Raw genomic sequence first — 26,957 nt, 5'->3', positions numbered from 1 at the left:
GTCGACTTAGAGATAATCCCGACAACACCAGCAAGTGCAGGCGTTGACCTAAAAATAACTCCTGATAACATCGAACGCAGACAAAAGACTCTTTGTTCCACGAACAGCAGCAAAAAAAAATTCCTTTCCTCGCAGGTCCGAGGGCTCTGCACCTCATTCCCCTCTGCAGGAGAGCCGAACGCTGGGTTTAGCAGGGCTGTTCGCGGGCGGTGGATTGATGGCGTGTCTCCAGGGAGCCGGTCGGGATGACCCGCGGCGGGAGCCTTGGCTCCCCGGCTGCTCCCCGGCCCTGCTGCCGGAGCGGGCGTTTCAGAGCCGGCCCCGCTGCCCGAGGCGTGGGGACAGCCCGACTTCAAAGGCAGCTCTGTTAGCCACGGTCCGGCCATGTGAGCTGCTTCCCGTGGGAGCCTCGTCCCGTGGCAGCCGGGGAAGCCGCGGCTTGGGGCTGGAAATGAAACCGAGCAGTGGGGTGATGCAAACGTGCGGGATGTCTGCCCTCCGCTCCAGGGATCCCAAAGCACCCGCGGTGGCACAATCCCTGTGGATCAAGGTCCATCACCTTTCCCGCTGGAGAGGGAAGTTGTTTCCACCCTTCCCCCTGCAGAAAGTCTCATTCAAGCCATTGAAAATATCTGCAAGAGCAACTATTTACCCAGGGCACTTCCCGGAGCTCTCCCCCCGCCCTGCTCGCTCCGCTCCCCGCGTCTCGGCTTTCTGCAGCCCGGCTGTGTCCCGGGGCACACAGACACACAGACACATAGACACACAGACACACACACGCACACACAGGGCTGGCTGCAGGCGCTGTTGGCTGCAGCTTTACCTTCTCCAACAGCGCTTTCCCGACCCTTCCAGCCCCAGCTCCCACTCAGGGCCGGGGTGCCCATCTCCAGCCGTGGGGTGGGTGCTGAGGGCGCTGTGCCCGCATCCACCCCACATCCCAGCCCACCTGCTCCGGGGGAGCGCTGTGTGTCCCCCTCCGGGGTCTGGGCTCCTCGCCCTGCTCCTTTCCTCCCTCACAGGGGTCACTGGGACGCTCCGTCCCGGCTGCTTTCCCATTAATTGTTATTTTTTAATCCCGTTGGCAGCCAGGCGTGCAGCCTGCTGGCTCCGGCTCTCCGGGCCGCCGCTGGACGCCCGCCAGCCCGCAGCTGAAGGGCGGCGGGACACGGCACGCCCGGCTGTCCCCAGCCCCGGTGCTCCCGGCCCGGTGCCGGTCGGGCGGGGTCGCAGCCCCGGTGCTCCCGGCCCGGGGCAGGTGCTGTGACCCAGGGCGGTGCCCCCGCAGCCCCCGCAGCGATCTCGGGGGGTCTCGGAGCGGGACGGGGTGGGGCCGGTCCCGGGATACCGCTCTGAGCCCAGCCGGGCTGCCAGGTGCTGAGCCGTGCCGAGCTGAACCGAGCCGGGCCGAGCAGAACCGGGCAGGTGCCGTGAGCCAGGGCGGCGTCCCCGCAGCGATCTCGGGGGGTCTCGGAGGGGTCGGCGCGGGGGGAGCAGCCCCGGTACCGCCCCGCTGAGTCACCGCCCGCCGGGGGACGGGGCGGGGCGGGCGCCGCTCCCGGGGCACCGCGCTGGGCGAGCTGCGGAGTGGTGCTGAGCCGAGCCGTGCCGAGCCGTGCCAGCCCCGCCGAGCGGAGCCGGGCGGTGCCGGGCCGAGCCCGCGCCGACTCCAGGTAAGGGAGCACCGGGGAGCGGTGGAGGAGGGACGAGGGAGGATCGCGGAGCCCGGTGTCCCCCGTGGGGGTGCCAGGGGTGCGTTTGCCCGGTACCGGAGCCGAGGGGATGCTGCGGCGGGCGGGAGTGGATGGGGTGGGCTCCAGCCGGGGCTGGGGGCTCCGCGCGGGCGGATGGATGGATGGATGGATGGATGGATGGATGGATGGATGGATGGATGGATGGATGGAGCGGAGGGTCTCTGTGGGGGGCTTGAGCAGCGCCCCGCTCCAGGTGCGGGGCTCAGCGGTGGGAGTGATGCCCCCGGCCGGGCAGGGCACGGGGACTCTGCTCGTGGCCATGGTGCCGGTTATCTGCGAAACCAACCTTCATCCCTGCTCCATGGAGCTCGCACTCGCCTGCCCCGGAGCCAGGCTGCATTCCTGGGCCATGGAGCCGCCAAACCCCCTGAGCTGCCCGGGCTGAGCTCCAGAAACCCCGACTGCCGGTGTGTGCCATCGCTTCCCAATCTTTATGGGAACCACCAGCACACCCCATTCCTCCCTCTCCTCGCTCCCGGCGGAGGGTGCAGCATCCCGTGGGATCGCTGGCATGTCTCGACAGGGTGATCTCCCTTCCCTAAAATGCCTTTTGAGGGGATTCCTCCTGCAACATCCCAGTTTGCTGCTGCCGGTCCTGGCACGTCGTTGCGGGTTTGGGGTGTAGGATGCTTGGGGTGGTCTCTACCCACCGTCTGTGCTGCCCCTGCAGAGAGACCAGCAAAACTCAGTGAGACCAGCTGGGGAATCGAAATGAAGTCTCCTGGAATAACCTCCTGGCAGCAAGTCCGAATGGCTGTTGTGGAGGGAAGGCAGCCAAAGCTCATTTCATGGTCTGAGGGCTGCAGTAACCCCTCCACCCGCTCCACAAGCTCCACCACCAGCAGGGAGCCAGGGGTGTTTCGGAGACGGGCGGGGGCAAATCCTTTGAGGCCGGGACTGCAGCCACCGTGGGGTTTGCCGTGCCCCTTGCTGGGTTCACAGTTCCCATGCAAATTAACCCAAGGACTGAAAATGCTGCATACTTGGTTGCCGTCCAGCTCTTAATCCCGCGGCATGGGGCTGCTATTTGCAGAGCAACAGGTTTGCAAGCAACTGTGTGTTGGCTGAACGGGGCTCCCTGGGGCTGGCCGTGCCTGCACCTTGCGGTGGCACCCGTGGGTGCAGGGTCAGAGCTGTGTGGTTGGCAGACAGCAGGCTGGGTGTCTCCCAGCGTGCCAATGTCCGCACGGGACCAGCTGGGCACAGCCTGCTGGCGCCTGTTTTTCAGGAGCTCTTGGACTCACCAGCTCCTTTCCCATCAGCCCACCCGACAGCTGGGGCTTGGCAGGAATCTGGGAGGCCCACAGTCTGTTACCTGGCTCCTGGGGTGCTGCAGACTTTGCCCTCACTAGGCTCCAGCTCCGTGTTTTATGTGCCAAATAGCTGAGAACCTGATTTGGGGTGGTCCTGAGCTACTTTGCACTGCTCTGCACCTCCCTTCCCTGGCACCTGCAGCACAGGCAGGGTGTGAGGACCTTGCTCGTGTGAAGGGGGGTAAGAGCTGGGAGTGGACAGGGTGTTTTGGGAGCCCTTTGAAACCCAAGGGAGTGGTTTGGAAGGGGGATGTGCAGGAGGAGAAATGGGGCTGCTCTCAAAGAAGACTGTGTGGTGGGAGTGTGTGGCAGGGACAACTGTCTGTAACCCTGTGGCCAGAGATGTTCTTGCATTGCGTTGTGACTGTGTCACGTCAGCCTCAGTCCAGCGTAGGTGTGCCTGCTCCTTTGCAGAATGTGGGTGGCTGCTGCTGAAGCCACAAGGCCTGTGTGCCACTGAGCCAGGTGCCGTGTTGCCCTGGCACTGGAGGAAGTGCTGGGTTAGTTAACTTCTCTTTGTGGTGTTTTTTAGGAAACGGAAAATTTAAAAAAAATTTTGAATGTCAGGAGCCATTTCTAAGCAAACGCTCAGTCCCAGGAGCCCCAGGCACTGGCAGGAGCCTGTGCCAGCCTCCCCTTGGTTCTCCCCACGCCTTTGTGGGAAGGGATGGCTGCCAGTGGCTGGCAAAGAACAGATCTGGCAGGGAGCTGTGCCGTTCCCGTGGGAATCGCCATCAGATCTGCCTTCATCCTGTTGGCAAGACTCATCTTGGAGGTGCTGGGTGTTCTGTGCAGTGCCATGGCCCGGGAAAAGCTGAAGCACCCCATGGCACAGCTTGGCACTGCCAGGCTGCTGGCAGAGTGCAGCTGCCCCTCGACCCCTTGGGCATCAGCCAGCGCTCCCTTGTCACCCACCAGTGCTGGGAATCACATGCCAATGCCATGAATCACGTGAGGCTGGCCCTGGGCATGCACCACTGGCCAAGGACAAGGGCACTTTGTGAGGCACTCAGATACTGACACTGGGGCATCCCTTTACTCAGATTCTGACACTGGGGCACCCCTTTGCCGGGGGACCCCCATGGGTTCCTCACATCCTTGGACAGCTCCAGACCCAGGGCACACTGTTTTTGGTCCCTACAATGAGGGATTTGTTGTGCAAAGCTGTTTTGCATCTCCAGGAGCCCGTCCTGGCTTGCCTTTGTGCGCCACAGTTTCCTCATCAGGCTGCTGAGTCCACTGTGGTGACGAGCTCCAGGCTCACTCTCATCTCGAGGAACAGAGCGTCACTTTCCTAACGGAGCTGGAAGGAAAACAGATAAAAGCCCTGGATCTCCCTGCTTCCCGTGTTTGTTTGAGTCATCAGAGCACCTTCCCTTCTCCTTGGGAAAAACGTCATATCCAAAAGCCACGTGCCACCTCCAGAAGCTTAAATATCAGCTTAAATACCTGCTGCCAAGTCACCCAGAAAGCAGGAAGGTGGTAGTAAACACCTTTTGTTTGTGGAGTTTTAAGTCTTTTTTTTCCCCCAATTCACCTAAGGTTTAGAGACCTCAACATAATGCTTTGGCTTTTCTTTCCAAGACCAGCACCTTAATGGTGACGGGAGGATAAGAACTGGTGCCCAGGAATGAGCCTCCCTCTCTGCTGATAAGGGAGCCTGCTCCAAGCTGTGCCGCCCTGGCAGAGTGTCTGCCACCTCTCTGTACATAATCTGGTTGTTTTTGAGGCCAAGCCAGGGGTTTTTGCCCTCTGCCATCCGGGTATGGGAAGATGACGAGGCAGGATTCAGCCCTGATGAGAACTCAGCACATCCGGCTGAGTTTACCTTTGCTGTGCTTGTTGCCAGCGTGGATGGAGGCCGTGCTTTCTCACTGGGAAACCATTTTCAGGGGATTTTCTCTCGCTATTGTTCACCTCAGGAAGCAGCAATCCGAGTCGGGCCAGCAGGACCAGCAGGGCTGGGAGGGGAAATACCGGCTCCCCACCCTCTTTCCCACAGGGATTTCTGGTCCCAGCTGAGTAACGGCTGAAAGGGGCTGATCCTCTCCTCCAGCCATCCCAATAAAACTTAAAGATGTCAGCACGGTGGGATGGGCTGAGGCCTCATTAGGATTCAGCATTCCCCATCCAGAGGCGATGCTTTATTGCCCTGCCAGCTCTGTGCTGCCTCAACATGGTCGGCATGCACGTGAAGCTGCATTGCTTTTAAGTGATCCAGGTGTTTTCCATCACCCAGAGCATTTTGCCACCCCAGGTCCGTGTTTTTTTGGATATATGTGTGAGATTCCTAAGCGTGTGGCAAGGCACTGGGGTGCCTGCCCCATCCAAATCCATTTAGTCCAGCCAAGTCATGCCTGTGCCATACCCTCCCACTTCACACTGGGAGACCTCGTTAGTGTCACTTAGTTACAGCCACGGCAGCAGGTTAATTAACAACCCGGAGCCCCCGTCTGCTGATGATAAATTGCCACAAGGAGTGGGCTGTACACCCCTGCAGGATCTGTGCTGGCTAGAGAAACTTCTAGACAAAGCCTGTGCTGGTGGGAGGAATCTGCTAATGAGTCATTAAGCATCTGGTGACCCTTAGCATCTGGGAGAGCTGTAAGGCTTTGCAGGTGATGCTGGTTGGTGCCCCGGCACCAGCTCACAGCCAACAAAGCAGTTTCGCTGCTTGGTGGGTTTTGGGGGGTGTTTGAGAGCAGTGCAGGAGTGATGCAGCAGTGGCCAACAGTGCTGGTTTCACTTTGGGCATTGACAAGTGCTGGGCTGGGCCAGCTGCTCTGGCAGCCCCCACCCACACTGTCCCACCCTGGGGGGCTTCTGCTGGTGGCCAGACCCTGGCAGGATTTGTCCCATGGTTAAGTGACACCAGGAAGAGGAGGAGGTGACACTGGGTGCGTCCCAGCAGAGCTGGAGGTGCAGTTTGTGGCCTGGGGCAGGCAGAAGCACAATGAAAAAGGCGACGTGTGAAGGCTGTGGCTGGGTGAGCCCAGGCGTGTGGCAGAGTGCTCAGTGCTGGCCTGGGTGTAGGTCACAGAAGCCCTGTCCTCGTGCACAGATGAAGAAAAGGGTGGTGGAGCAGAGCTCTAGATGAAGGGATGGGCAAAGGGGCTGTGCAGGATGTGGCCCAGCTGGTTGTGAGCAGCAGGTTTGGGCAGCCGTGGCTGCTGTGCTGGCATTGCCAGGATGTGCCTGGGGCAGCCTGTTTCTGCAGGCTGAGATGATGGAGTGGTTTGCAGTGTGCCCAGCTCCTCAGCTAATCTGCAGGAGCTGAAAACATCCAAGAGAATAATTTCAGGGCTGGTGAGTTAGGAAACCACAGTTTCCTTCTGTTCCTATCATTGATGATAACAAGTCAGGGTGTTAACTGAGATCGGGAGCTGAGGGTGGAAGAGGGGAGCCCTCCCTTGTGCACTCTTTTGTTGGAGTGCTGGGGCACCCTCTCCTTGCTAAGAGCTCGGGGGCTTCCAGCCTCTGCCATCCCTCCAGCCCACAGCCAGCTTGGGTGCCTGGTGGTCCTGGCTCCTCCTGCAGGCACAGGCAACAGGGAGCTGGCTGTGTCCCACCTGCACAGTCCTTGCTCTCCATCCCTGCCCTCACGGCTTGGGGGATACTCAAATACTCATGTGGCCCCTTCCCTTTGTGCCCTTTCAGGCTCTGCTGTCTCCTGGAAGGCCAAGCCGAGGTAGAGAGCTGCCCGGGATGAAGGTCCTCTTCCTGCTCCTCCTCTCCCTCCTGCAAGGTAGGCTGTCCTGTCTTGGGATGGTGAGCTGGGTTTGGGCTGCTGGGAGTAACTGGCAGCCCCAAAATGTTGGCTGGGGGGAACCATGAGATGTATGCAACCCAGGCTTCCACAGAGGTAAAACACCTCATGGGATGATGTGCTCTGGTGGGTCCCTCGGGCAGGATGTGTCCTTTCCAGGGAAAGGAGGTGCTCTCCATCCTCCATCCATCCCTCCTGGGAATGGACAGATCCTCTTTCAGTGCCTGCTGATGTGGGTGGTGGCACTTGGGAGAGGCTGTCCCTGGAAGGCAGGAGGTCCTGCTGCCCAAAGGGCCCTGGCAGACCCTTGCAGCAGGGCTGTGACACTGGGGACGTGGCTGGTGTCACTCAGCCTGTAGGACAGGGTTGGGATAGCTGGGGTGGAGAGCCTGGCATGCCACGTGTGACAGCTGCTGCAGGGCTGTGTGTGTGCAGGGCTGGCTGTCCCTGCAGCTCATCTGCTGTCTCTGTGTGCTTCTACAATGCAGGGGTGGGAGCCAGTGGCCACAGGGAAGAGGATTTTCGCTTCTGTGGTGACCGAAACCAGACCCAGGAGAGCTCTGTGCTCTATGAGCACGGCCCTGCCACCATCTCCATCGAGAACACGGCCCAGGCACTGATCATAAAAAGGCCCTTCTTGCCAAGCAGGAGAAACTCTTACTACAAGTACAGGCTGCCCCCCACCCTGGGCAGGTACCGCTTCTGCATCTACTGGTTTGAGTCCAACAGGACCCTGCAGCTGGTGTATGGCAAGCAGAGCATCCCCCTGGGTGGGGACCCCTCCAGCAGCATCCCCTGGGGCCAGGAGAGTCAGCAGACTGAAAGAACCAGAGCCCACATCTTCAATGTGTCCTACCTCATCAAGGGGGGGAAGAACACCTCCCTGGACGCTAAAGCTGAATACTTCTTCCCTGGTAAATGCAATTTAATGTTATTTTAAAGAAATTAAAGGGTTGTTTTATCCCCAGCCTGTTCCCTAGTCATCATCAGAGCATTGGTTGTTTCCCAGGGTGTGGTTTAGCCTGGTGATATGAAGATAGCTGAAGGGTGATTGAAGGGGATGTAGGTTTTCTTGACAGGCCTGGTACCCAGCATCCCTAAAGGTGGAGATTTTCAAAATGCTGCCTAAAATCCCACAAAATTGAGGTCTTTGCAGTGGTTTCTCAGGGTCCAGTCTCCACCATGAGGTCCCCATGGCCCAGGGGGATCTGAGTTCTGGGTGGCAGGAAAGCCCTGTGGGTTGGAGTCACTATCAGCTTTCCTGGCTTGGGATCACCTCGAAGCCCTCTGCTTTCTGCTCCCACCAGGGCTCTGCCTGTCACTTTGGGGCACAAGGAAGCCAGTTCTGCCCATGCATTTCATGGCATTTCCTTTCCAGCCTCTGCAGAGAGCATGCCTGTCTGGGAGCAGGATGTGGAGGAGCAGCTCACGGCCCTGGCCAGCCTCATTGCCCAGCCCCTGGCAGCAGCCCCGGGAGCCACGGGGCAGCAGAGGCTCCGCCGGTGAGTTCCCAGCTCCTGCTGCTGCCCACGCGTGCCCGCTGCACCCAGCTCACTGTGCCCCTTCCCCAACAGCGAGCTTGGGGAGCTGGAGAAGATGCTGGCCAAGGTGGAGCTGGAAGGGCAGAACCAGACCTTTGGGAAGGCCACTGTGCACGCCACTGTCCTGAGGGTCCAGCCCAGTCGGGCTCCTCAGCAGCTGACCTTTCCTTCCCAGAGAGAGGTGGGTCTGCAAAGCCTGCCCTAGTGCTCTTGGCCCATCATGCTTTCTCTACAGCACTTTCCTGACGAGGCTTTCTTTGCAGGAGAGTGGAGAGGTGCAGGGATTCACAGTGGACCTGCCCGGCAGCCTGTTCCTGATGGTGAAGGAGGAGGAGGTGGTGGAGCACAGGGTGCTGCTCATGGACATCAACAGGCAGACCATGTTCCAGGTAATGCCCACGGGAATGGCCTGGGTGTGCCGTGGTGCTGGGCTGCAGGGGTGCCACCAGACCACTGGGAGAAGATGCTTCAAAAATGAGCTGAAAGCTTGATGGGTAAAGTCGGGATCTTTAAAATGAGCACTCTCCTCTGCTTCACACCTGGCTGCTCTCCCTTCCCACACTGCCACTGCCTCCTCTTCACCAGGATGAAAACAGCAGCCAGGTCCTGGGTGACAAGGTAGTCAGCATCTCCCTGGTGGACACAGTGGTGGCCAACCTCTCCGAGCCCGTGGTCCTCACCTTCTTCCACGACCAGCTGCCGGTAGGTGGGGGCCCATGGAACCTGATCCCACCAGGAATGCAGGGGAAGGAGGGCTCAGCCCCTGCCAGCTCAGGGTGGGTCACAATCCAGCAGGTCCATGCCCATGGCCTGCCTGGGCAGCGTTGCTGTGTCTTCTGGGGCTGTATCACAGTCATGGCTTCACTGCGTGGTGGCACTGCCCTCCCCTCTCCAGGAGATGCCTCATGGCAGGTGTGTCACATCCAGCACTGTCACCAGGGCTGGGGCACACTGTGTTAGCAGGCCCTTGGCTCATTCATGGCTCTGTCAGGTGCCTGCTCAAAGCTGAACACTTTGTCTGGAAAAGAGGATCTGGAAGGAGGTTTCTGCTCCAGCTGTTGTTAACAGAGTGGTCTCTGCCTGGAGCCCACTCCCACCACAGGGGCAGTCTGGTTTATCCAAGTTGTATTTTGTCTCCTGAGACCATCTTGTCTCCTGCCCCGTGTTGTCCCCCATCAAAAGTGCTGGGCAGGCACAAAGCCACAGCTGCATCCTGACCAGGGCCTGTGGTTTTGTCCTTGCAGAGGAACGTGACCCCGCTGTGCGTCTTCTGGCAGGAGGACACCTCTGGTGAGTGCCCCTGCCCTTGGCAGTGAAGGCAGGCCCTTGTTCCAAGGTACCACAGCCCCACCAGCAGGGTGAAGGCTGCTCTGCACCTCCCTTCCTCCCTCCATCTCTCTAAGCCCTTCCCACAGGGCTGATGTCATTTTTTTCCCCTCCAGAGCTACCCTAAGAGCTTTCCCCTTCCCTAGGGATGGGTTCCAGTGCTGAGGGGGCTATGTGTGTATATGTGCTTGGCCTGGGACAAGCTGGGACCTCCCACTCTTGTTCTCCCTCTTTCCATGGACACCTTGCCCTGAAGATCCTTTAGCCCAAGGCAGATGTTCCTGCTGCTCACCAGATGCTCTCCCTTTCTCCTGCACAGCCAGTTCTGGGAGCTGGGACAGCTATGGGTGTACCACGGTGCCAGGGGGCAGCCAGACAGAGTGCAGGTGCAACCACCTCACCTACTTTGCTGTGCTCATGGTGGGTAGCACCCTCCCTCAGACCCCTCACATAATTCCCAGTGGTGCTCTTCCTCACCATCTCTCGTTGCTCCTCCTCCTCAGGTTTCCTCCCCAGAGATCACCTCTGTGCACAGGAATTACCTGAGTATCATAAGCTACGTTGGCTGCCTGATCTCAGCTTTGGCATCCATTTGCACCATTTTCTTCCTCTACTTCAGGTACAGTCTGGTGGCTCACCCCACGCTCCCTGTCTGTGTCCTGGCCCTGGCCATGAACACCTGGGTGGGCACAAGCTCTCCAAGCACTTGGTGGCCTGGATAGAAGCATCATGAAGGAGCCTTCTCCGAAGAAAGCAGAGTTTTCCTGTCCAGGGTCCATCCTCTTGGTCAGGTCTCCTGCAGGGTGCTCAGAAACACCAGATCTTCTAAATTATTTTGGAAAATCTTAATTGTTGTGGATGCAGCAAGCAGAAGTCTGCAAAGATCTTTCCAAGGACCTGGAGGAGAACATGAGTGTCTTCTCCTGAGTCATGTCACTGATCCGAAGTGGACGATTCAGACCTGAAATCTTAGAATCATAAAAATATAGAATGTTTTGGGTTGGAAGGGATTGAAAGATCATTAATTTCCAATCCCCCTGCCATAGGCAGTGATACCTTCCACTACACCAGGTTGCTCAGAACTCCATGCAACCTGGTCTTGCCCCATCCATTCCAGGGATGGGGCATCCACAACTTCTCTTGGCAACCTGTGCCAGGGCCTCACCACCCTCACAGGGAAGAATTTATTCTGAAATTCTAAACTAAACCTGCTCTCACATTGAAGCCATTCCCCCTTGTCCTGTCCCCATGCCCTTGTTCAAAGTCCCTTTCCAGCTCTCTTTAGGCACTGGAAGGTGCTTTAAGGTCTCCCTGGAGCCTTCTCCAGGCTGCACAAGCCAAACTCAGTCAGCCTGTCTCCACAGGAAAAGTGCTCCAGCCCTCTGAGCATCCTCAGTGCAGGGTCAGCTGCGGGGGCTGGATTTGCACGTGGGATGGGTGATCCCAACTCTGGGCTTGGTCTCTCAGTCCCTGGCACTACCAAAGAGTCTCCTTGCCCTTCTGCTGGGGCAAGGTGCCCCACGCAGGGCTGTGGGGTGCTGTGGGGTGCTGTGGGGTGTGTGCTGGCCAGGCACGGGGGTGAGTTCTGCTCCCTTTGGTTCTGCAGAAGCAAACAGCGAGACCAGATCACGAGCATGCACATCCACATGAACCTGCTGGCTGCCATCTTCCTCCTGGACGTCACCTTCCTCATCTCCGAGCACCTGGCTGCCAGCAGCGAGGCCATCTGCAGAGCTGGGGGGCTGTTCCTGCACTTCTCCCTCCTGAGCTGCCTCACCTGGATGGGCATTGAGGGCTACAACCTCTACCGGCTCGTGATCGAAGTCTTCAACGCCTACCACGACCACTTCCTCCTCAAGCTCTTTCTGGCTGGCTGGGGTGAGCATGGGGGAGGCAGAGGCACCCTGAGGGCACGGCGTGGAGGGGCACTCGAGTTGGTCTTTCCCGTGGGATGCAATGCCTGGATGGGGATGGAGACACAGCTGTGGGGGAGCAGCTGTCTGTCAGGAGCCTTGGGAGGAGGAGGCTTGAAGGCTGGGAGCAGAAGCTGGTGCTAAAGCAAGGGGGGGTCATGCTGGGGGATCACCCAGCAATGGAGACCTGGGAGAGTCACCACTTGGGATCTTTAAATAGTAATAGGATCCCTTCTTTCTAAAGAACCATCCAGGACTGCCCAGGGCTGGATGCAGGAGGTGTCCATGCTTCTCTGCCATGCTCTGGGCTGGAGGTCATGGCAGGAAGATCTTGTGATCTTTTATGGCCTAAAGCTCCACATGCCTGGGAGGTCCCCAGCTGGGGTGAGCACAGCACTGCTCCCTCCCAGGCTGGGGCTCCTGCCAGGTGCCCTTGCTGTGTGTGTTCCACCCCTGGTTTCCCTTTGGGAGCGAGGATGTCCTTGTGCTCTGTGCAGGGAGAAAGGCCCAACAAGTCCTTCCAGAAGGTCCAAAGGCCGGGGAGTAGGGCAGCCACTTCACTCTGCTCCTTCCCCCAGGGCTCCCGCTCTGCTGCGTGATGACGATCTTCCTCTTTAGCTGGTCCAACTATGGCCCCGTCTCCATTCCCATCTATGAGTCCATGGATGGCAGAACCACCAACGCAACCATGTAAGTCATGGCAGATGGCTGAACCTTCACCATGCCAGGGCTTTTCTGGGCTGTTGTGCCAGGGGGATCCCCCTCCCTGGCGCTGGGCTGGCACCACACCTCTGTGCTTCTCCCAGCCCCTCCTCCTGACCCTGTGGGAGGACACAGTGTCACCCTCTGCCCTTTCTCCTCCCTCCAGATGCTGGATCACGAGCCCCCTGCTCCATAACACCGTGAACCTGGGTTTCTTCAGCCTGGTGTTCCTCTTTAACTCGGTCATGCTGGGGGCCATGGTGCGGGAGATCCTCCGGCAGAACAAAAAGGGTCACAAGCTCAAGCATGTCCTGGCCCTCTTTGGGCTGAGCATCCTGCTGGGCATCCCCTGGGCACTGATCTTCTTCTCCTTCACCTCTGGTGTGTTCTGCCTTGTCTCCCTCTACATCTTCACCATCATCAACTCCCTCCAAGGTGAGCCTGTGACTCTGGGCTCCTCCAAAGAGCACCAGGATTTTCAGGGGTGTTGGTGTGCAAGACGAGCTCTGGCAGGCTGGGTGGCTCGCTCTCAACTGTGGTTTGTGCCTCGAGGGGGCTTACCCACGCTTCCTCTCCCCTCTGCCAGGTTTCCTCATCTTCCTCTGGTACTGGACCATGGTGCTGCAGGCGAGGAAGTCCCCTGACTCTCAGAGCAGCTCTGACAGTGCCAAGCTGCAGCCCAGCAGCAGCTGAGCCCCGTGGTGGCCGTGCTGTGCCAGAGCTCCCCGTGCCAAGGACGGCCACAAGAAGGACCACACCATCTGCTTTGCTACTTCACTTGCCCTGTAGTGCCACAGGGAGCCCAGGGACCCACAGTGGGGCCAGCCACCCCCCCTCTGCTGGCCCCCTCCTCAATTTTCTCATCCTGACTGGCTTGGCACTCTTGGGGCAGGAGGGAAGGAGGGAGGGATGCTTACTTGGGCAGTGGGGCTGTAAAAAGTGGAAGGGGCAGGGACAGGGTCCCCAGTGCTTTTGGATGTCCCCTCCCATGTCCTGAGGACAGGAGTGATGGGTGGGAAGGGCCCAGTTTTCAGCCCTTGCTGATGGTCCTTCCCCAGGGAAGAATGACTCTGCCCCACTCTCAGGCAGCTGAAATAATCTATTTTTGTTATTCTGTTGAATGTCTACTATGGGTGATGTAGGAGTTCAGTGAGCATGCCTGCACACCCACTGTGCTCATTAAAGTTGTTTCTCTCAGAGTGTGGCTCACTGGGGTCTCTGCTCGGTGTGTGGGTGGCCTTTTCTCATCTGGGTTATCCCATCTCTGGGGCAGGGCCCAGCATTCACCCTGTAGGATCCTGCTGAGGACAGTGGGACCCTAAAGGTGCTCCTGGCAGAGCACTGGCTGCCTGGTGCCATTGGGGTTGGGGTTGTGGAGGGAGGTGCCATGGCTTGGGAAGGCTCTGGGGACTGTCACTACCCAGCACAAAGGGACGCTGGTGGAGGACAGGGATCCAAAGAGGGAGACATCAAAAGATGGGAATCATCCCCTCAGTGCCTGTGGGGCCAGGCAGAATCTGGCTGTCCTGGCTGTGCCTCTTGCAAACCACATTTCCCATCCCACCATCCCCTTCCAGTTTGTGGTGGATCATCTTCCTCCTCCCAGCTGGGGCAGGGGCACCTTGCCAGCAAGGGGATGTTTCACCTGGAGGCTTGTAGCGGTGCCCAGTTTAGCACAAGGATGCTCCAGCACTCACTGGGCTGGGTGGGGCCATCACTCCCTCGGTGGAGTGCGGGAGAAAGGGAAAGCAAGGAGCCCTGGGTCGGCCAGGAAGGAAAGGCTGCAGCCCCGACGGTTGGTGCCGTTGTGTGAGCTGGGACAGGAGGTCACTGGCCAGCCCACAGGAAGGCGTGAGGGGCTCCCGTGACGGAAATGAAGAACGGCTCTTGCCTCAGAAGTGGCCACAAGCCCTGGGGGAACCTGGGGAGGAGCAGAGCTGCTGGGACAAGGGGAGCAGAGCCTGGTGGGATGGCCAGGGGCAGCCAGGAGGCCCCACAAAGTGGCATGAACTGGTTCCTGGGCACTGTCCTGCTGCTCCTGCTGCTGCCTGGTGAGTGGCTTCCTTGGCACAGGGGGTGCATGGGTTTTGTGGGAAGGTTTTCCCATGGGAAGGTGTTCACCAAAAGACCAAGTGGAGATTTCATCCTGAAATGTGGACAGGCCAGAGGGGAGCATTCCCACTGGGATGTGCAGAGGTGAGCAGAGTTGGGGGCTTTGTTGCTGGGGGCTTTTTTACAACCTGGGATCAGCAGTGCAGGGTCTCCTTTGCGAGCCCCTCAGGCAGGCTGGACACGCTGGTTTTGCCCTCACCAGCTCTGATCCCTGTCCAGGTGCTTTTGAAGCCCACGTAACTGCAGGACTGTTCCTTCAAAACCTGGCAGCTGCCAGACTCTCCTGCCTTCTCCTCCCCTTTCCCTCTGGACAGAGGGAGGGCTTACCCTATATTTTGGTGTTTTCCCCCTTTTCTCCATGTCCCCCTGTTCCAGATGTTGCCGCAGGACAGGACAGCTGCTCCGGTGAGTGTCCCCTGCCATTCCCACCCTTGCTCCCAGCGCCCGCCCAGTGCTGCGGTGCCCGTGCTCACCTGCTCCCACCCTCCCCAGACCTTCATCGGGGTGACCAGCACCGGGAGTGCTGCAGCGTGGCGCTGGAGCAGCAGAGCCCAGGCAGCAGCACCCGTGTGCTCCGCTTGTCCCAGCACTGCCCGGAGCTGTGGCGCTCGCAGAGCCGCGCCTGCGCCTGCCTCAGGGAGCGCTGGCTCAGGTAGTGGCAGGGCTGCCCACGGCAGGGTTTGTGGGCCCAGTGCCCGTGTCCCCGTGTGCCACAGCCCCCCTGTCCCACAGGCTGCTGCAGTCGGGGCGGCACGGCTGGCTGGCGGGGCTCAAGGCGCTGATCCTCAATGTCAGCAGGGCTGTCACCCGTGATGTCCTCGTCACCTTCTCCCCCACAGAGGTGAGATGTGCCCCTCCCTCTCCCTTGCTTGGAAGGTCCCACACTTTCCAAGCACCCCTCAGACCCCACCCCAGGGCTTGGTGTGCCCTGCTGTGCTCTTCCTCCTCCCTGTGGGGTTGCATCATGGGCCCACACCAACTTCAACATCCCTTGGCAAGGAGTCACGTGAAGTGGTGCTTGGGAGGAAAGAGCCCTCCCCAGGGAGCCATGCCAGCAGACCAGGTGGTCAGGGGAATGTGAGGTAGGAAAGGAGGAGAGACAGGCGTGACCTGGTGCCTCCTGCCCACCCAGAGGCTCTCCCAGGCTCTGGATGTCCCAGGGGACCGTGTGTGGGTGATGGTGGGTAGAGAATCTGCTGGGTCTCACTCCCAGCTCTGTCCCCACAGATGCTGTGTGCTGGGGGTGGTTCTTTCCTTCTGCCCTCGGGGCTCCTGCTGATGTTGCTGAGCAAACCCACCTGGGCAGGGCTGAATTCGTGCCTGGAGCAGGATTGGTGGGTCCTGAAAGGAGCTGTGACCCAGCAGCAACAACCTCTCACTGTTGTTCTCTGCTGCAGGGCCCCAGCAGGCTGAACAGCACAGAGAAAGGGAAGGCAGGTAAAATCCACCTCCCCAGGGAGATATTCCGGTCCCTGAGCAGCCAAACAGTGCGCGTGGTGGTGACAGTCCTCAACATCCAGCAGCTTGGCATCTTCAAGGTACAGGCTGGCATTGCCAGCGTCCCCCAGCCCCTGCTGGCCACCAGCTCAGCTCTGGCAGCGTGTCCCCTCCACAGGAGGTCAACCAGACAGCGCAGGTCTTGGACAACACCGTGGTGGGCATCGCAGTGGGAGAGAGCAGCATCTCGGGGCTGCAGGACCCCGTGCAGCTCACCTTCACCCACACGGAGCTGCCCCAGGTAAGCCAGCCCTGCCTGCCCTCCCCTGCCCTCCCGTGCCCCTCCCCGGGGCAGGGCTGATGCTGCTGTCCCCCATGCAGGGTGTCACCCCTCAATGCGTCTTCTGGGATCCCAGCAGAGGTGGGCGCTGCTCGGGCAGGTGCGGGGCGGGGCAGGGGCGCTGAACGGCGCTCACAGCGCTCCCCCGTGCCTGTTGCAGGGCAGGCAGGAGGCTGGAGCGGCAGCGGATGTGTCACACAGCCTGGGGACGAGGGGACAGTCTGCTCCTGTGACCATCTCACCTTCTTCACCCTCCTTCTGGTGATAATCCCACTCCCTGCAGCTCCTGCTTGTGCCCTGGCAGTGCTGCCTGCCCACTTTTGTGGCCCCTGGGGTGTCAGGAGTAGCCACACAGGGACAATTATAGCCAACGTCCCAAAACCAAGCCCAGCCCCAGCTCAGGAGGACAACAGCAGCTCAGCTGAGCAGGGCAGGCTGGAAAAGGCCCCAGCTTTGTGCAGGCTCTGGCAGAGTAAGGCTTGAGCTCCCAGATCCTGGTGGAGACTCCCAGGAGGGTGCTGATGGTGATTCACTTCACCCACACCTCAGCCCACCTCAGAGCATCTCTGAGCCACCACTGCCCTGCTTCCCCTGAGGATCTGGGGGCTGGTGTGGGGTCCCTGCAGCAGCCTTGGGGCTCTGCCCAAGGCTCTGCTACCTGCAGTCAGGTTTTCTGGGCTGCTCCAGGGCCTGTCTAACCCAACACCTGCATGTTTGGCAGAACCCAGCTCTGGATGGCTCCACAGCAAAAGCTGTGATGGCTGTTGCCACCGCTGGCTGTGGGGTTGCCGTGGCTTTCTCCATCTTCACCATGGCCTTCTGCATCTTCATAAGGTGGGATGAGCCAGCAGCTCCAGGGGGGCTTGCCAGGCTGGGAGAGACATGAGGCAGTGCCAGTGGCTCTGCGTGGAGCTGCTGTGCTACAGCCCAGGGCCTGCTCAGCCGTGGCCCTGCCTTTCCTGGTCCCTGTGGGGACCTGCAGGTGCAGGTTCAGGTTTGAGGACACCGTCCGCACCAACCTGGGGCTGCACCTCAACCTCGTGGGCAGCCTGCTCCTGCTCAACCTGGCCTTCCTGCTCAACAGTGGGCTCTCTGGCAGGACCCACCCCAGCACCTGCGGGGTCCTGGGGGGGCTCACCCACTACTGCCTGCTCTGCTGCTTCACCTGGACGGCGCTGGAGGGCTGTCAGCTCTACCTGCTCTTTGTCAAGGTGCTCGGCATCTACATCCACCACTACCTGGCAAAGCTGTGCCTGGTTGGCTGGGGTGAGCAGCCTGGATGAGAGATGGGGGGTGAGAAGGGCAGTGGGAGGTTTGGATTGGATGCTGGGGGAAATTCTTCACTGAAGGGGTGGTTAGGTACTGGAACAGGCTGCCCCAGGCAGTGGTGGAGTTACCATCCCTGGAAGTGTTCAAAAGATGTGTGGATGTGGCACTTGGGGACATAGCTTAGTGGTGAATGTGGCAGTGCTGAGTTAATGGCTGGACTTGATGCTCTTAGAGGTCTTTTCCAGCCTAATCAATTCTGTGTTTGTCTCTCCCTTCCTCCAGGCTTCCCTGCTCTCGTGGTGGGAGTGGCAGGAGCTATTGGCAGCTATGGAGAGTACAGCATCCAGACCATGGACCAGCAGGTCATAGCCCACCTGTGCGTATGCCACTGCCCACAGGGCTCGGGTGGCCCTTTGGCACAGGGAGGGGCAGCTCAGTCCTGCCAGGATTGCACCCATCTGGTTTGGCTTTGTGCCATGCTTCTGCTTCTGCTTCCTTAACTGTGATTGCCACACACCAGCCACCCCAGCTCTCATGCTGAGCCTCCTCAGTCATACCTGCAGCCCTCCAGGTCATGGAGGGATGTCCAGGGTCCACCTGGAGCTTGTCCAGGCTCCCTCCCAGCTGAACAACACGAGGGCAGTGGACACCCACCACTGCTCCCCCTGCTCCACCCTGGCTTTGGAAAATCCCACCAGGGGAAGGCTCCCAGGGGTGCTGCTGAGGCTTGCAGGGCTGCTGGGGGCACCATGGTTGTCTCTTTTCAGGTGCTGGATCACTTCCAAACATCTTCTGGTCCACTACATCACCAACTGTGGCTACTTTGGCCTCATCTTCCTCTTCAACATGGCTGTCTTCGGGGTGGCAGCCCAGAAGAGCTGCAGCTTGCAGGGCACTGGGGCAGTGCAGGGAAACCGTAAGCCCTGGAAGGTGGCTCTGGTGGCAGCAGGGCTCTTCTGCCTGCTGGGAGCCACTTGGGCCCTGGCATTCCTCACCTATGGCATCTCCTCTGCAGCTGTGCTCTACCTCTTCACCGTCCTCAACTCTCTCCAAGGTCAGCACTCACCCTCAGCTGGGCTCCCTGGGCTTGGGTGGGGAAGATGGAGGAGGCAGAAGCCAGCCTGGCTGTGGGTTGCCCAGGGGTCCCAAGGCTCCAGTGTCTTCCCAGCACTGTCATACCCTTCCTTTTGTCAGGGCACATCAAGCAGCAGGTCCCAACCACCAGCACGGAGCTGCTCATGGCTCCCAGTCACATCCACTCCGCCTGTGGTGGTTTTCCTTCAAGAAAGACATTCTCTAGCAGAGGACTAGGGACATTATCCACTCCCAGACAAATGGTTCATGGGAAGGAGGCGGGGAGGCAGGACTGAGCTGAGGGAATCCCCTGGAAGTGGAAGGAAAGTGTCATTAGCATCCTGGCAAGATGTTTCCCATTGTCTCCTGCTGCTGCTGAGTGCTTGTCTTCCTTTCCCTGCAGGAATCTTCATATTCATCTGGCTGGTCGTCCTCTACTACCCAAAGACAAAGGAGACCACTGGTTCCCTCTCCTACATCATCAGACATGACAAAACCACCACAGCCTCCCAGGACTAGCTCCTGGTGGAACTCTCTCCCTGCCTGCACCTGCAGCCACTGAGAGTGATCCTGGCAGATGCAGCTTCCTCACAGAGGGAGGGATCAGCTAGCAGTGCCTCAGTTTACCCTTCAGTGGGCATGATCCACCTCAGCAGGGCTCTTTGCTTTGTCCCTTTCATTCCTGGTGGGCTGCCCTGGGCAAGGAGCTCCAGAGATGGTGATTCTGCAAAGTCCCTCCAGGCTGCAGCTCCATGGTCTTGAGGTGGCCCTGATCTCATTCCCCAGGGGAAAAGGAGGAAGCCCACAAAGCACCTGCCTTCAGCCACGATGGAGCCATCACCCTCTTTGCTAGAGATGGCTTTTGGTGCTGAACCAGGCCAGCAGTGAGTTTCCTGCCACTGGAGGGAGAGGATTGACTTGCTGCAGCCCACATGTGGGAGGTTTGCATCTGGGAATCAGCAAAAAGAAGAGGATACCCATGAGCTTCTTTGCAAAACATCTCCTTGCTCTCTGGCAGAGATCTACTGCATGTCCTTCCTGCCAAACAGCCTCTGGGGCCAGCAGCAATTCCCTCATGGACATGGTGCTCTAGCCAAAATGCACATACAGCTGCCTTGCAGGGCAACTGCTGTCTTCTGATCTGTGTTCTGGTATTAAATCCCTGCCAGCTGTCTGAGCACTGTGAATTTACTCTTTAATACCTACATTATTGTTTGTTATTTGCTTTATATTAGCGATGTATCAATGGGAAAAGTCTTGCTGGCCATTTGCCATGAATGAAAAGAGAAATGTCATGAATGAAGGAAGAAATCACTATGGATGGGTGCACACACACACACACACACACACACGTGTGCATGCACAAAGCAGCCCTTTCTCTGCTAATGCTGCATTTGTGTGGCACAGAACTATGCAAAGACCAGCTTTAGTATCTAGAGTGGGGTACTTCCATCTCCCCAAACACCAGGGTGACTGTGGGGGAGAGGGAAGCAGGAGGAAGGACTCTCCTATCCCTGGGTACATCCTCTGGGTTTAGAGACTATGGGCCACAGGGGAGAAGGTCCAAGAGATGCTACAGGGAACAGAAACACTGTGATGCATCTCATCCTTCAAGCACTGTTTGCATCCAGCCATTACCCCCTTCCCCAAAACACCCAAAAAGACACAGCAAGAGCCTCCCTGCTCCTGTCATGTTTATTGGGAAACAGCTGTTCCTAAACCATTCTCCGCCTCACGCTGACGGCCGCAGCAGCCACGGTGAGCACGGCGAGCACACACAGCAGAATGAGGGCCCTGGAGAGCCACGGGCTGGCTCCTGCCAAAGAGGAGAGACACTGGTTGTGCATCTGGGTCTCCTGAGCCAGCTCTGAGCCTGGTGAGGCATCTCCTGACTGGGGGTAGATTCAGGGAGGTCATCCTGTGACAGGCAGGAGCCACAGGAGCTGGGGGTGCTTTGGGATCCTGAGGGCACTAACAGGACTCAACCACCTCAAATGGCCTCCAGCCACCCCTGCTGCCTACAGCTCACCAGGCATGCCTGCTCTGAGCCGTGCCAAAGGTGGGCTTGCCCCCAGCCCTGCTCCTGGATTGCTGTTTGGATCTCCTGGACTGACCTCAGTGCCAGGAGGACATACGTACCCGCTGGGTCCTGCTGGTCACTGCTGGAACGGTGGATCTCTGCTCCTGAAGGAGCAGCCAGCAGGAGGATGGGCCCGTAGGAGACAATCCTGTTGTAGTCATCTGCCAGTGCCCGCCTGCTCCTCCAGTGCCTCGGGCATTGCTGTCAATGAAGCCAAAGGAAGGGTGATGGGAGAGCAGGGAAGGGTGATGGGAGGGCAGGGAAGGGTGATGGGAGAGCAGGGAAGGGTGATGGGAGAGCAGGGAAGGGCACCCTGCACCTGGGCCATCCTGTAGATCTCCCTTCCTTTCCCAGGGAAGAGGGAAAGGAGGTCTCTGATGGGTTCAGGCCCCAGTACTTTTGGTGCAGGGCACTGGGCTGAGCTCCTGATTCTGGAGGTGTTTATTCTGTGAGGCACCCAAAACCAAAGCAGAGCCAGTGAAGGGAGGTCCCACACCCACCCAGGGCACAGCCCAGCAGGAGAGCTCACCTTGGCACAGGGCTCTGGGCTGTCAGGAACACAGAGCTGCACACGGCAGTGCAGGAACACCTCAGGGTAACCAACAAACTGAAACATCTGGAAGCTGAACTTGGCAGTAGTGCCCTCCCCAATGGCATTCAGATAGGTCACCGTCTCATCATGGGGACACCTGGGACATGGGGGCTGGATCAGTGGGTGGCAAACAAGGTGAGCATCCCAGCCTTGGATAACACATCCCACAGGGAATGGGTGCAGCCCACAGGCCTAACTGAACAGGCCTGTTTCTGTCTGGTCCTTGCCACACAGTGGTGCCAGGACACTGGGTGTGCTGGGGACACTCTGCTCACCCCTGCTCAATGAGCTTGTGCTGTGTGTCCTGCTGCGGGTCCGGGCTCGGCGTGGCCCAGCACTCCAAAACACTCAGCAGGAAGTACTTGAGCTGGTGCTGCCCTTCCATCTTCAGCAGGACATAGAGTGTGTCCGTGAGGGGGACGGCCACACTGGGCAGGTGATAAGGCTCCAGGTAGGAGGGGGACTTGTAGAGTCTCATGCTGACATTGAAGTGTCCTTCTCTGACCACAAGCTGTACCAGCCTGAGAGGAGAGGACAGGATGAGAGCTCACAAACACAAGGAGGTGGGAAGGACATAGCACAGGTGAAGCCACCAGTGCCTGGCATTGCTCTCAGAGCTCTCTAGGGCTCCTTAGGGCCTTTGCAAATTGTCTCACTAAATCTACTTCTCTCCAAGCTCAAAGACACCATGTCAGCAGCCAGTGACATGAGAACTCACTTGTCAACAGCAGTGAGAGCGAAGGGCAGTCTCACAACCTGCTCGTAGGCGTAGATGCAGGAGAAGTGCACCTCCAGCTGAAAACTGCGGGAGATCATGGCCCTGTGGGCCTCCTGCTCCGACTCAATGACGTTGGAGTACGAGACATGGGAGCTGTTTTGCTGGAACAACACAGAAATCAAGATCTTGACTAAAGTCACACACAGAGCTGCAAGTTCAGAAGGCACAACTCAGCTGTAGCTGCTCCAGACCGGGATATCTGCTGGGCTTTCAGATGTGTCTGGGGGCTGCTGGCACAGGAGTCAGCACAGTGGGCACAGGTGAGCACAGGGCTCTTCTGTGCCATGCAGAGCTTGAGCACAACTTCGTTTGTACCCTTGCTGCTCCATGAAGCAAGTCAGGGACCAAGAGGACAGGGCTGCAGGGCTCACAGGATGTCTCCAGAAACATGAGGGCTACCAGTGCACAATGAGACTTCCAAGCTCTCCTAAATAAGACAAAAGCTGCTGCCAGCAGGGGTTTGGCAGAGGCAGAAGAGCTTTCTGACATCCTCAGGGAAGACTTTCAAAGTTAATGAGAACTTTTCAGCATCCAGATATAAAAGCGAAAGCCTTTGGGGTTGCCCTTTGCTGTCCCACCTCATCACGTCTGCTTCTCTCCTGGCTTTGGAGCTATGGAACCTCACCTGGATTACTGATCCACAGGCAGTGTGGTTTTCACCTGTGAGAGTGGCTCCAAAAAACAGCTCACCCTCTTCTTCCTTCTCTGAGACCTTGCATGCCTGGTTCTTCAAGTGGACAAGCTCCAGTGGGATTTTCAAGAGCTCAAACACCTCCTTCCTCACCATCATCTTCATGTGCTCTTCCTCACAGGCCAGCTTCAGTACCACATCTGGGGGAAAAAGCCATCTGCAATAGCCATAAGGGGGAGGCCTGAAGGAGCCCTAGGCCAGCTGGAGGGTGGCACAGTGCCATTGAGCTCAGCAGCCTCTCGTCCCAGCCTAGGTGCAGGCTGTAGGGCTCTTCAGAGACACTGGGCAGAAGACAGGCTGGTCCCTTTTGAGGGCTGTCCACACAACCCCCACAGCGTGTCTAGGGCACCAGAGGGATCCTCTCCTTCAGAGGAAGAAAGAGTTTTTGGCCAGTGTCTGGAAGGGGCTTCACTGTATCTGTGCCAGGGTGCATGTTCTTGTTCTGAATCTGCGAGGCAGCTGTGCCCTGCAGCGTGCCCTGCTACACCATGGCACAGCCATGGAATTAAGGCTTTTGGGGAAGAAGAAAGTGCCTGTGGCTGGGTCTTGTACCAGCACACAGCCAGGATATGGTTGTAGGGGTGCAGAATACACCTGAAGCAGGAGCTGGGATGTGCTGCAGGGTGGAGAGCAATGGTAACACCAGTGCCCTGTGCCCATCACCCTTCCCTCTGCTGCCCATGCACAGACTGGGGAGGGTCACCAGCATTCCCAGCCCTACCTTGGCAGAATTCCCCTGTGAAGCCTGGCTTGCAGCTGCAGACTGGTCTGTCCACAGCCACCTGGCACTGCCCCTGGTGCTGGCACGGGTTTGGCAGGCAGGCATCTGGGCTCCTCTTGGCACGGAGGGCAAGCCCTGGCCTCAGGCCATGGGTGCTGGCCAGCTCACCTGCAGCAAAGGAAAGGCAAGAAAGATGAAATGCAGCAAGAATATCTCTCTGATGAGAGATCTGAGAACTCACCCACAGCAGGAAGCTCTGCAAAGCTCTCAAGGGCTGAGATCCTCACCTAGAGCCAGAGCAGATCCTTCTGAGGAAGAACCTGCTGCCTCAGCTTGCTGGGAGGCTGAGACCTCCTCAGCCTGGCTGTAATCTGAACCAGAGCTAAGGGGCCTGTCACTGTCACCAAGGAGCATGGTGGCACATTGCAGCACCATGGGTTACACACCCTTTGTGGCTGGGGTGGGCAGCCTGCAGTTTCTGCCTGTTTTGCTGGCTCCTGGACCCCAGTTCCTGCCTCTCTGAGCCCTATTCTATTGTTCCTCCTTAGCAGCCCTCAGCAGTGCCCTGAATGAGGAACTTGAACATGGATCAGGTGAAGGTTTGACCTTTCCTTTCCATACCACCCATCCATGGCCCAGCAGGAACAGAGCACAGGGAGACTCACTCTTGTTGCCTTCACAGCCAGCCAGGCAGAGCACAGAGAGCAGCAGCAAACATCTCACAATCCTTTCCTGGAAAAACAAGCAGGCTCTGGATAACTTGGATTTGTTATCATGCTCACTGGAGATGTTTGCAGTCATTCAGAAAGGCTGAATCCTCAAGGATTGGTGCAATAATTTATGTGCTGTATTTCCATGAAGCAAAGTAATTTCCCATCCCAAAGGTCCAAATCAACCTTTCCCTATCAGATTAACACAAGGGTCAAGTACTATCCTGAATTTAGGTAGCTAATCCAGAAAGGAAGTGGGAGAAACCAGCCCTGGGACACACAGGGATGTGCTGACAGTGATAAAGCCACATTTCAGTGGCAATTTGAGTAAAGCTGCACAGTCTGGGCAATTTGAGTAAAGCTGCACAGTCTGGGCTCCCCAAAGAGGAAAGGAGTCACCCTCTTCCCACTACAGCTCTTTTGAAGATTTAGGATTTGCAAAAAGATCCTCATTGAGCCAGTAAATCATAACTATAACATAAGGAGACAACGGGATAATAAAACAAACCCAAAGCCCTGAACACTACTAAAATTAATGTCAAAAAGACAATCCCCTCTGTTGGTACAGATAATGCATTTCTTAAGGGAAATTATTGCTCACCAGATACCCCTTATCAGAGATGTGATGCAGGTTGGCAGGACTGGTGGCTGGGCAATGCTCTAAGTGCTCTGAGAGCAGGGCAAAGCCGGTTCCAAAATCCCCCTCACACAGCTCACCCTCCACTGACCCTGAGCAGCTGCACAGGAGGAGTTAATGCCCCGTCTGCTCTTTGCTCACTGCAGCCATCCATCCTGAGCGATCCCAGCCCCTCGTTCTCCCCTGCTCACCATTGCCAGGCCGCTCTCTGCCGCTCCATGCGCCGTTCCTTCCCCTCGGGGTGTCCCGGCACAGCGGGGCTGCTCCGTGCCTCCCGCCGGGTGCCTTATATCGCCTGCCGACAGCTCACCCCTCTCCCCCACGCACACACGCAGCCTTAGGGATTGCACAAGAGCCCGCTCAGCATCCCTCGGAGGCCGGGGAGGAAAGGACTCCAGAGTCCATCCTCCGCACGGATGGCCGTGCCCGTGAGCCCACGGCTCGTGGATGCTGACCCAGCTCACAGCCCTGACAGGGTCCCAAACAGGAATACCAGCAAATCCCTCTGGAATCTGGGGTCTGGGCAGCCAGCTGGTTTGGTGGTATCTGTTTTTGGTGCAGCAATAACAACACATACCACAGCGGCACACGCCAAGGCCAGATAACTTTGGGTGCTGAGTACAGGCAGTTTTGGAACCACAACATATATTTGCCTTATCTTTTTTTAAAAATTATTATTATTATTATTTTCTAATTGACTTCTGGAATTTAAGAACTGCTGAGAAATATTGGTGAGAGATGGAGGATCCTACCCCACTTTGTTTTATATCCAGATGTGAAATGCACCTGCAAGGACCGAGTCCAATTCCTGGCCCCTGCACAGGACCCACCCTGTGCCTCTCAGAGCATTGTCCAAATGTTCTTTGAACTCTGACAAGCTTGGGACATTGTGACCATTTCCCTGGGGAGCCTGTTCCAGTGCCCAACCACCCTTTGGGGGAAGAACCTTTTCCTAACATCCAACCTAAACCGCTGCCCTCAATCCAGGTTCGTGCCATTTGGGCAACAGCAACCAGCTGCAAAACACATTAATCACTCAAAATGATACTTCTTGATATATTTTGACTGCAGTCTGTGCATCCTCAAAGCTTTAATTGATACGGCTCCCTTAACACAGTGCCTAATGTGAACATCCATCCATCAATCTATATTTTTTCTTAACCACAACAAACCAGAAAAAAAAAGTGTTTAGCATCTAACCCTGCTTACAATCTAATGAACTGCCAATTTAGAATTAAAAGGAAATAAAGGGGGAAAAAAGAGGAAAATTAAAATGTAAAAAGGAAAAGGAAAAATAGAAAGAAAAGGAAAACGGAAAAGGAAAAGGAGAAGAAAAAGAAGTAGAAAAATATAAGAAAAATAAAAAAAGAACAAGGTGTCTTGCTATCCCTTGGTGCCAGCTTTTGGATAAGCGCCTCTGCAACAAAGCATCACCGGGGATGGCTTTTATTTTAAGAGAGCCGAGCTCTGAGTTTCGGAGCAGGTCTCGGAGGGTGACGGCTCAGCCGTGGCGGCGGGCAGGGCCTGCCTGCTGTCCCCTTTGCTCCGCGGTGTCCCCTTCTCCCAGCGGGCCCGGGGCACGCTGCCGCGGCCGGACCGGGACAGGAGCTGGGGCCGGGGCAGCGCGGGGGTCCCGAGGAGCCTCCGGGGCCGGGGGGAGAGGCCTGGGGGGACCCCGGGGTGTCCCGGCAGGGCCGGGTCCATCCCGGGATCCGCAGGGCCTGTCCCGGGATCCACGGGGCCTGTCCCGGGATCTGCAGGGCCTGTCCCGGGATCCGCAGGGCCTGTCCCGGGAGCTGCGGGGCCTGTCCCGGGAGCCCTAGTGCGAAAAACGCCAATCACTTGTTTTTGAAATTTTAAAAGTTTAATAGTAAAAAATGGTTATAAAAATAGTAATATAATTAGAATAATAAAATTTGAACATTTGAGATTAGGACAATATGAGACAATAAAAGCAAAGAGATACGGACGTCCGGGTACCTTTTTCTGGGCAACACAAGCCCGAAAAAGGAGCCCTGTTAACAGAGGATTAACCCTTAAAAACAATCGCCTGTTGCATATTCATACATCTCATACATGATGCATAAATTCCATTCAAACACAGGATTCTGTCTGGTCTCTGTCAACTTCTTCCTCTTAATCCTCATGCCAGTCTTCCAGTCTGAGCCAGGTGGGAAGAAGTTAGTTTTCTGCTGATAAGG

General features: G+C 57.6%; 3 protein-coding genes across 8 annotated transcripts; 2 read left to right on the top strand and 1 right to left on the bottom strand.

The window, feature by feature from the left end:
- The first annotated feature begins 1,343 nt into the window (after positions 1-1,343).
- On the top strand, positions 1,344-13,514 carry LOC120507980 (adhesion G-protein coupled receptor G1-like). The gene is made up of 14 exons (XM_039721202.1): positions 1,344-1,673; positions 6,725-6,812; positions 7,322-7,747; positions 8,212-8,335; positions 8,408-8,555; positions 8,638-8,763; positions 8,960-9,076; positions 9,619-9,664; positions 10,020-10,120; positions 10,204-10,319; positions 11,307-11,578; positions 12,192-12,303; positions 12,482-12,750; positions 12,902-13,514. The coding sequence occupies exons 2-14, from the start codon at positions 6,773-6,775 to the stop codon at positions 13,006-13,008; spliced, it is 2,004 nt and encodes a 667-aa protein (XP_039577136.1). The 5' UTR covers positions 1,344-1,673; positions 6,725-6,772; the 3' UTR covers positions 13,009-13,514.
- Positions 13,515-13,658: 144 nt separating this feature from the next.
- LOC120507981 (adhesion G protein-coupled receptor G3-like) lies at positions 13,659-19,769 on the top strand. Of its 6 annotated transcripts, XM_039721204.1 has the most exons (13): positions 13,659-14,366; positions 14,803-14,832; positions 14,920-15,079; positions 15,160-15,268; positions 15,825-15,965; positions 16,043-16,165; positions 16,246-16,285; positions 16,365-16,465; positions 16,926-17,038; positions 17,187-17,470; positions 17,756-17,849; positions 18,241-18,527; positions 18,951-19,766. In XM_039721204.1, exons 1-13 carry the CDS (start codon positions 14,189-14,191, stop codon positions 19,064-19,066), a joined length of 1,776 nt encoding a protein of 591 aa, XP_039577138.1. In that variant the 5' UTR covers positions 13,659-14,188; the 3' UTR covers positions 19,067-19,766. The 6 variants fall into 6 exon arrangements, with proteins under 6 accessions (XP_039577138.1, XP_039577137.1, XP_039577140.1 ...); XM_039721203.1 differs by having other exon boundaries at positions 15,825-16,165; positions 16,246-16,465; positions 18,951-19,769; XM_039721206.1 differs by lacking the exon at positions 16,926-17,038 and having other exon boundaries at positions 15,825-16,165; positions 17,304-17,470; positions 18,951-19,768.
- A 493-nt stretch (positions 19,770-20,262) lies between these two features.
- Positions 20,263-25,046, bottom strand: LOC120508119 (uromodulin-like). Its single transcript, XM_039721483.1, has 9 exons — positions 24,948-25,046; positions 24,075-24,141; positions 23,410-23,577; positions 22,623-22,828; positions 21,938-22,098; positions 21,495-21,740; positions 21,157-21,316; positions 20,687-20,828; positions 20,263-20,363 (listed from the first exon to the last, which is right to left on the bottom strand). Exons 1-9 carry the CDS (start codon positions 24,948-24,950, stop codon positions 20,263-20,265), a joined length of 1,254 nt encoding a protein of 417 aa, XP_039577417.1. The 5' UTR covers positions 24,951-25,046.
- Between the last annotated feature and the right edge of the window lie 1,911 nt (positions 25,047-26,957).

This window comes from Passer montanus, unplaced genomic scaffold (assembly GCF_014805655.1).
Source record: "Passer montanus isolate IOZ18808 unplaced genomic scaffold, ASM1480565v1 scaffold45, whole genome shotgun sequence".
NCBI lineage: Eukaryota > Metazoa > Chordata > Aves > Passeriformes > Passeridae > Passer > Passer montanus.
The sequence above is the reverse complement of the archived record's forward strand: the minus strand, read 5'-3'. Positions and strand labels throughout refer to the sequence as shown.

Coding starts and splice junctions, on each gene's coding strand:
- LOC120507980 (XM_039721202.1), top strand. CDS start 6,773: ATGAAGGTCCTCTTCCTGCTCCTCCTCTCCCTCCTGCAAG. Junction 8,556..8,637: donor CCTTTCCTTCCCAGAGAGAG/GTGGGTCTGCAA, acceptor CTTTCTTTGCAG/GAGAGTGGAGAGGTGCAGGG. Junction 8,764..8,959: donor ACAGGCAGACCATGTTCCAG/GTAATGCCCACG, acceptor CCTCTTCACCAG/GATGAAAACAGCAGCCAGGT.
- LOC120507981 (XM_039721203.1), top strand. CDS start 14,189: ATGAAGAACGGCTCTTGCCTCAGAAGTGGCCACAAGCCCTGGGGGAAC. Junction 14,833..14,919: donor AGGACAGGACAGCTGCTCCG/GTGAGTGTCCCC, acceptor CACCCTCCCCAG/ACCTTCATCGGGGTGACCAG. Junction 17,471..17,755: donor GCTGTGCCTGGTTGGCTGGG/GTGAGCAGCCTG, acceptor CCCTTCCTCCAG/GCTTCCCTGCTCTCGTGGTG.
- LOC120508119 (XM_039721483.1), bottom strand. Junction 23,578..24,074: donor TGGCTGTGAAGGCAACAAGA/GTGAGTCTCCCT, acceptor CCTTTGCTGCAG/GTGAGCTGGCCAGCACCCAT. Junction 22,829..23,409: donor CACAGGGGAATTCTGCCAAG/GTAGGGCTGGGA, acceptor TTTTTCCCCCAG/ATGTGGTACTGAAGCTGGCC.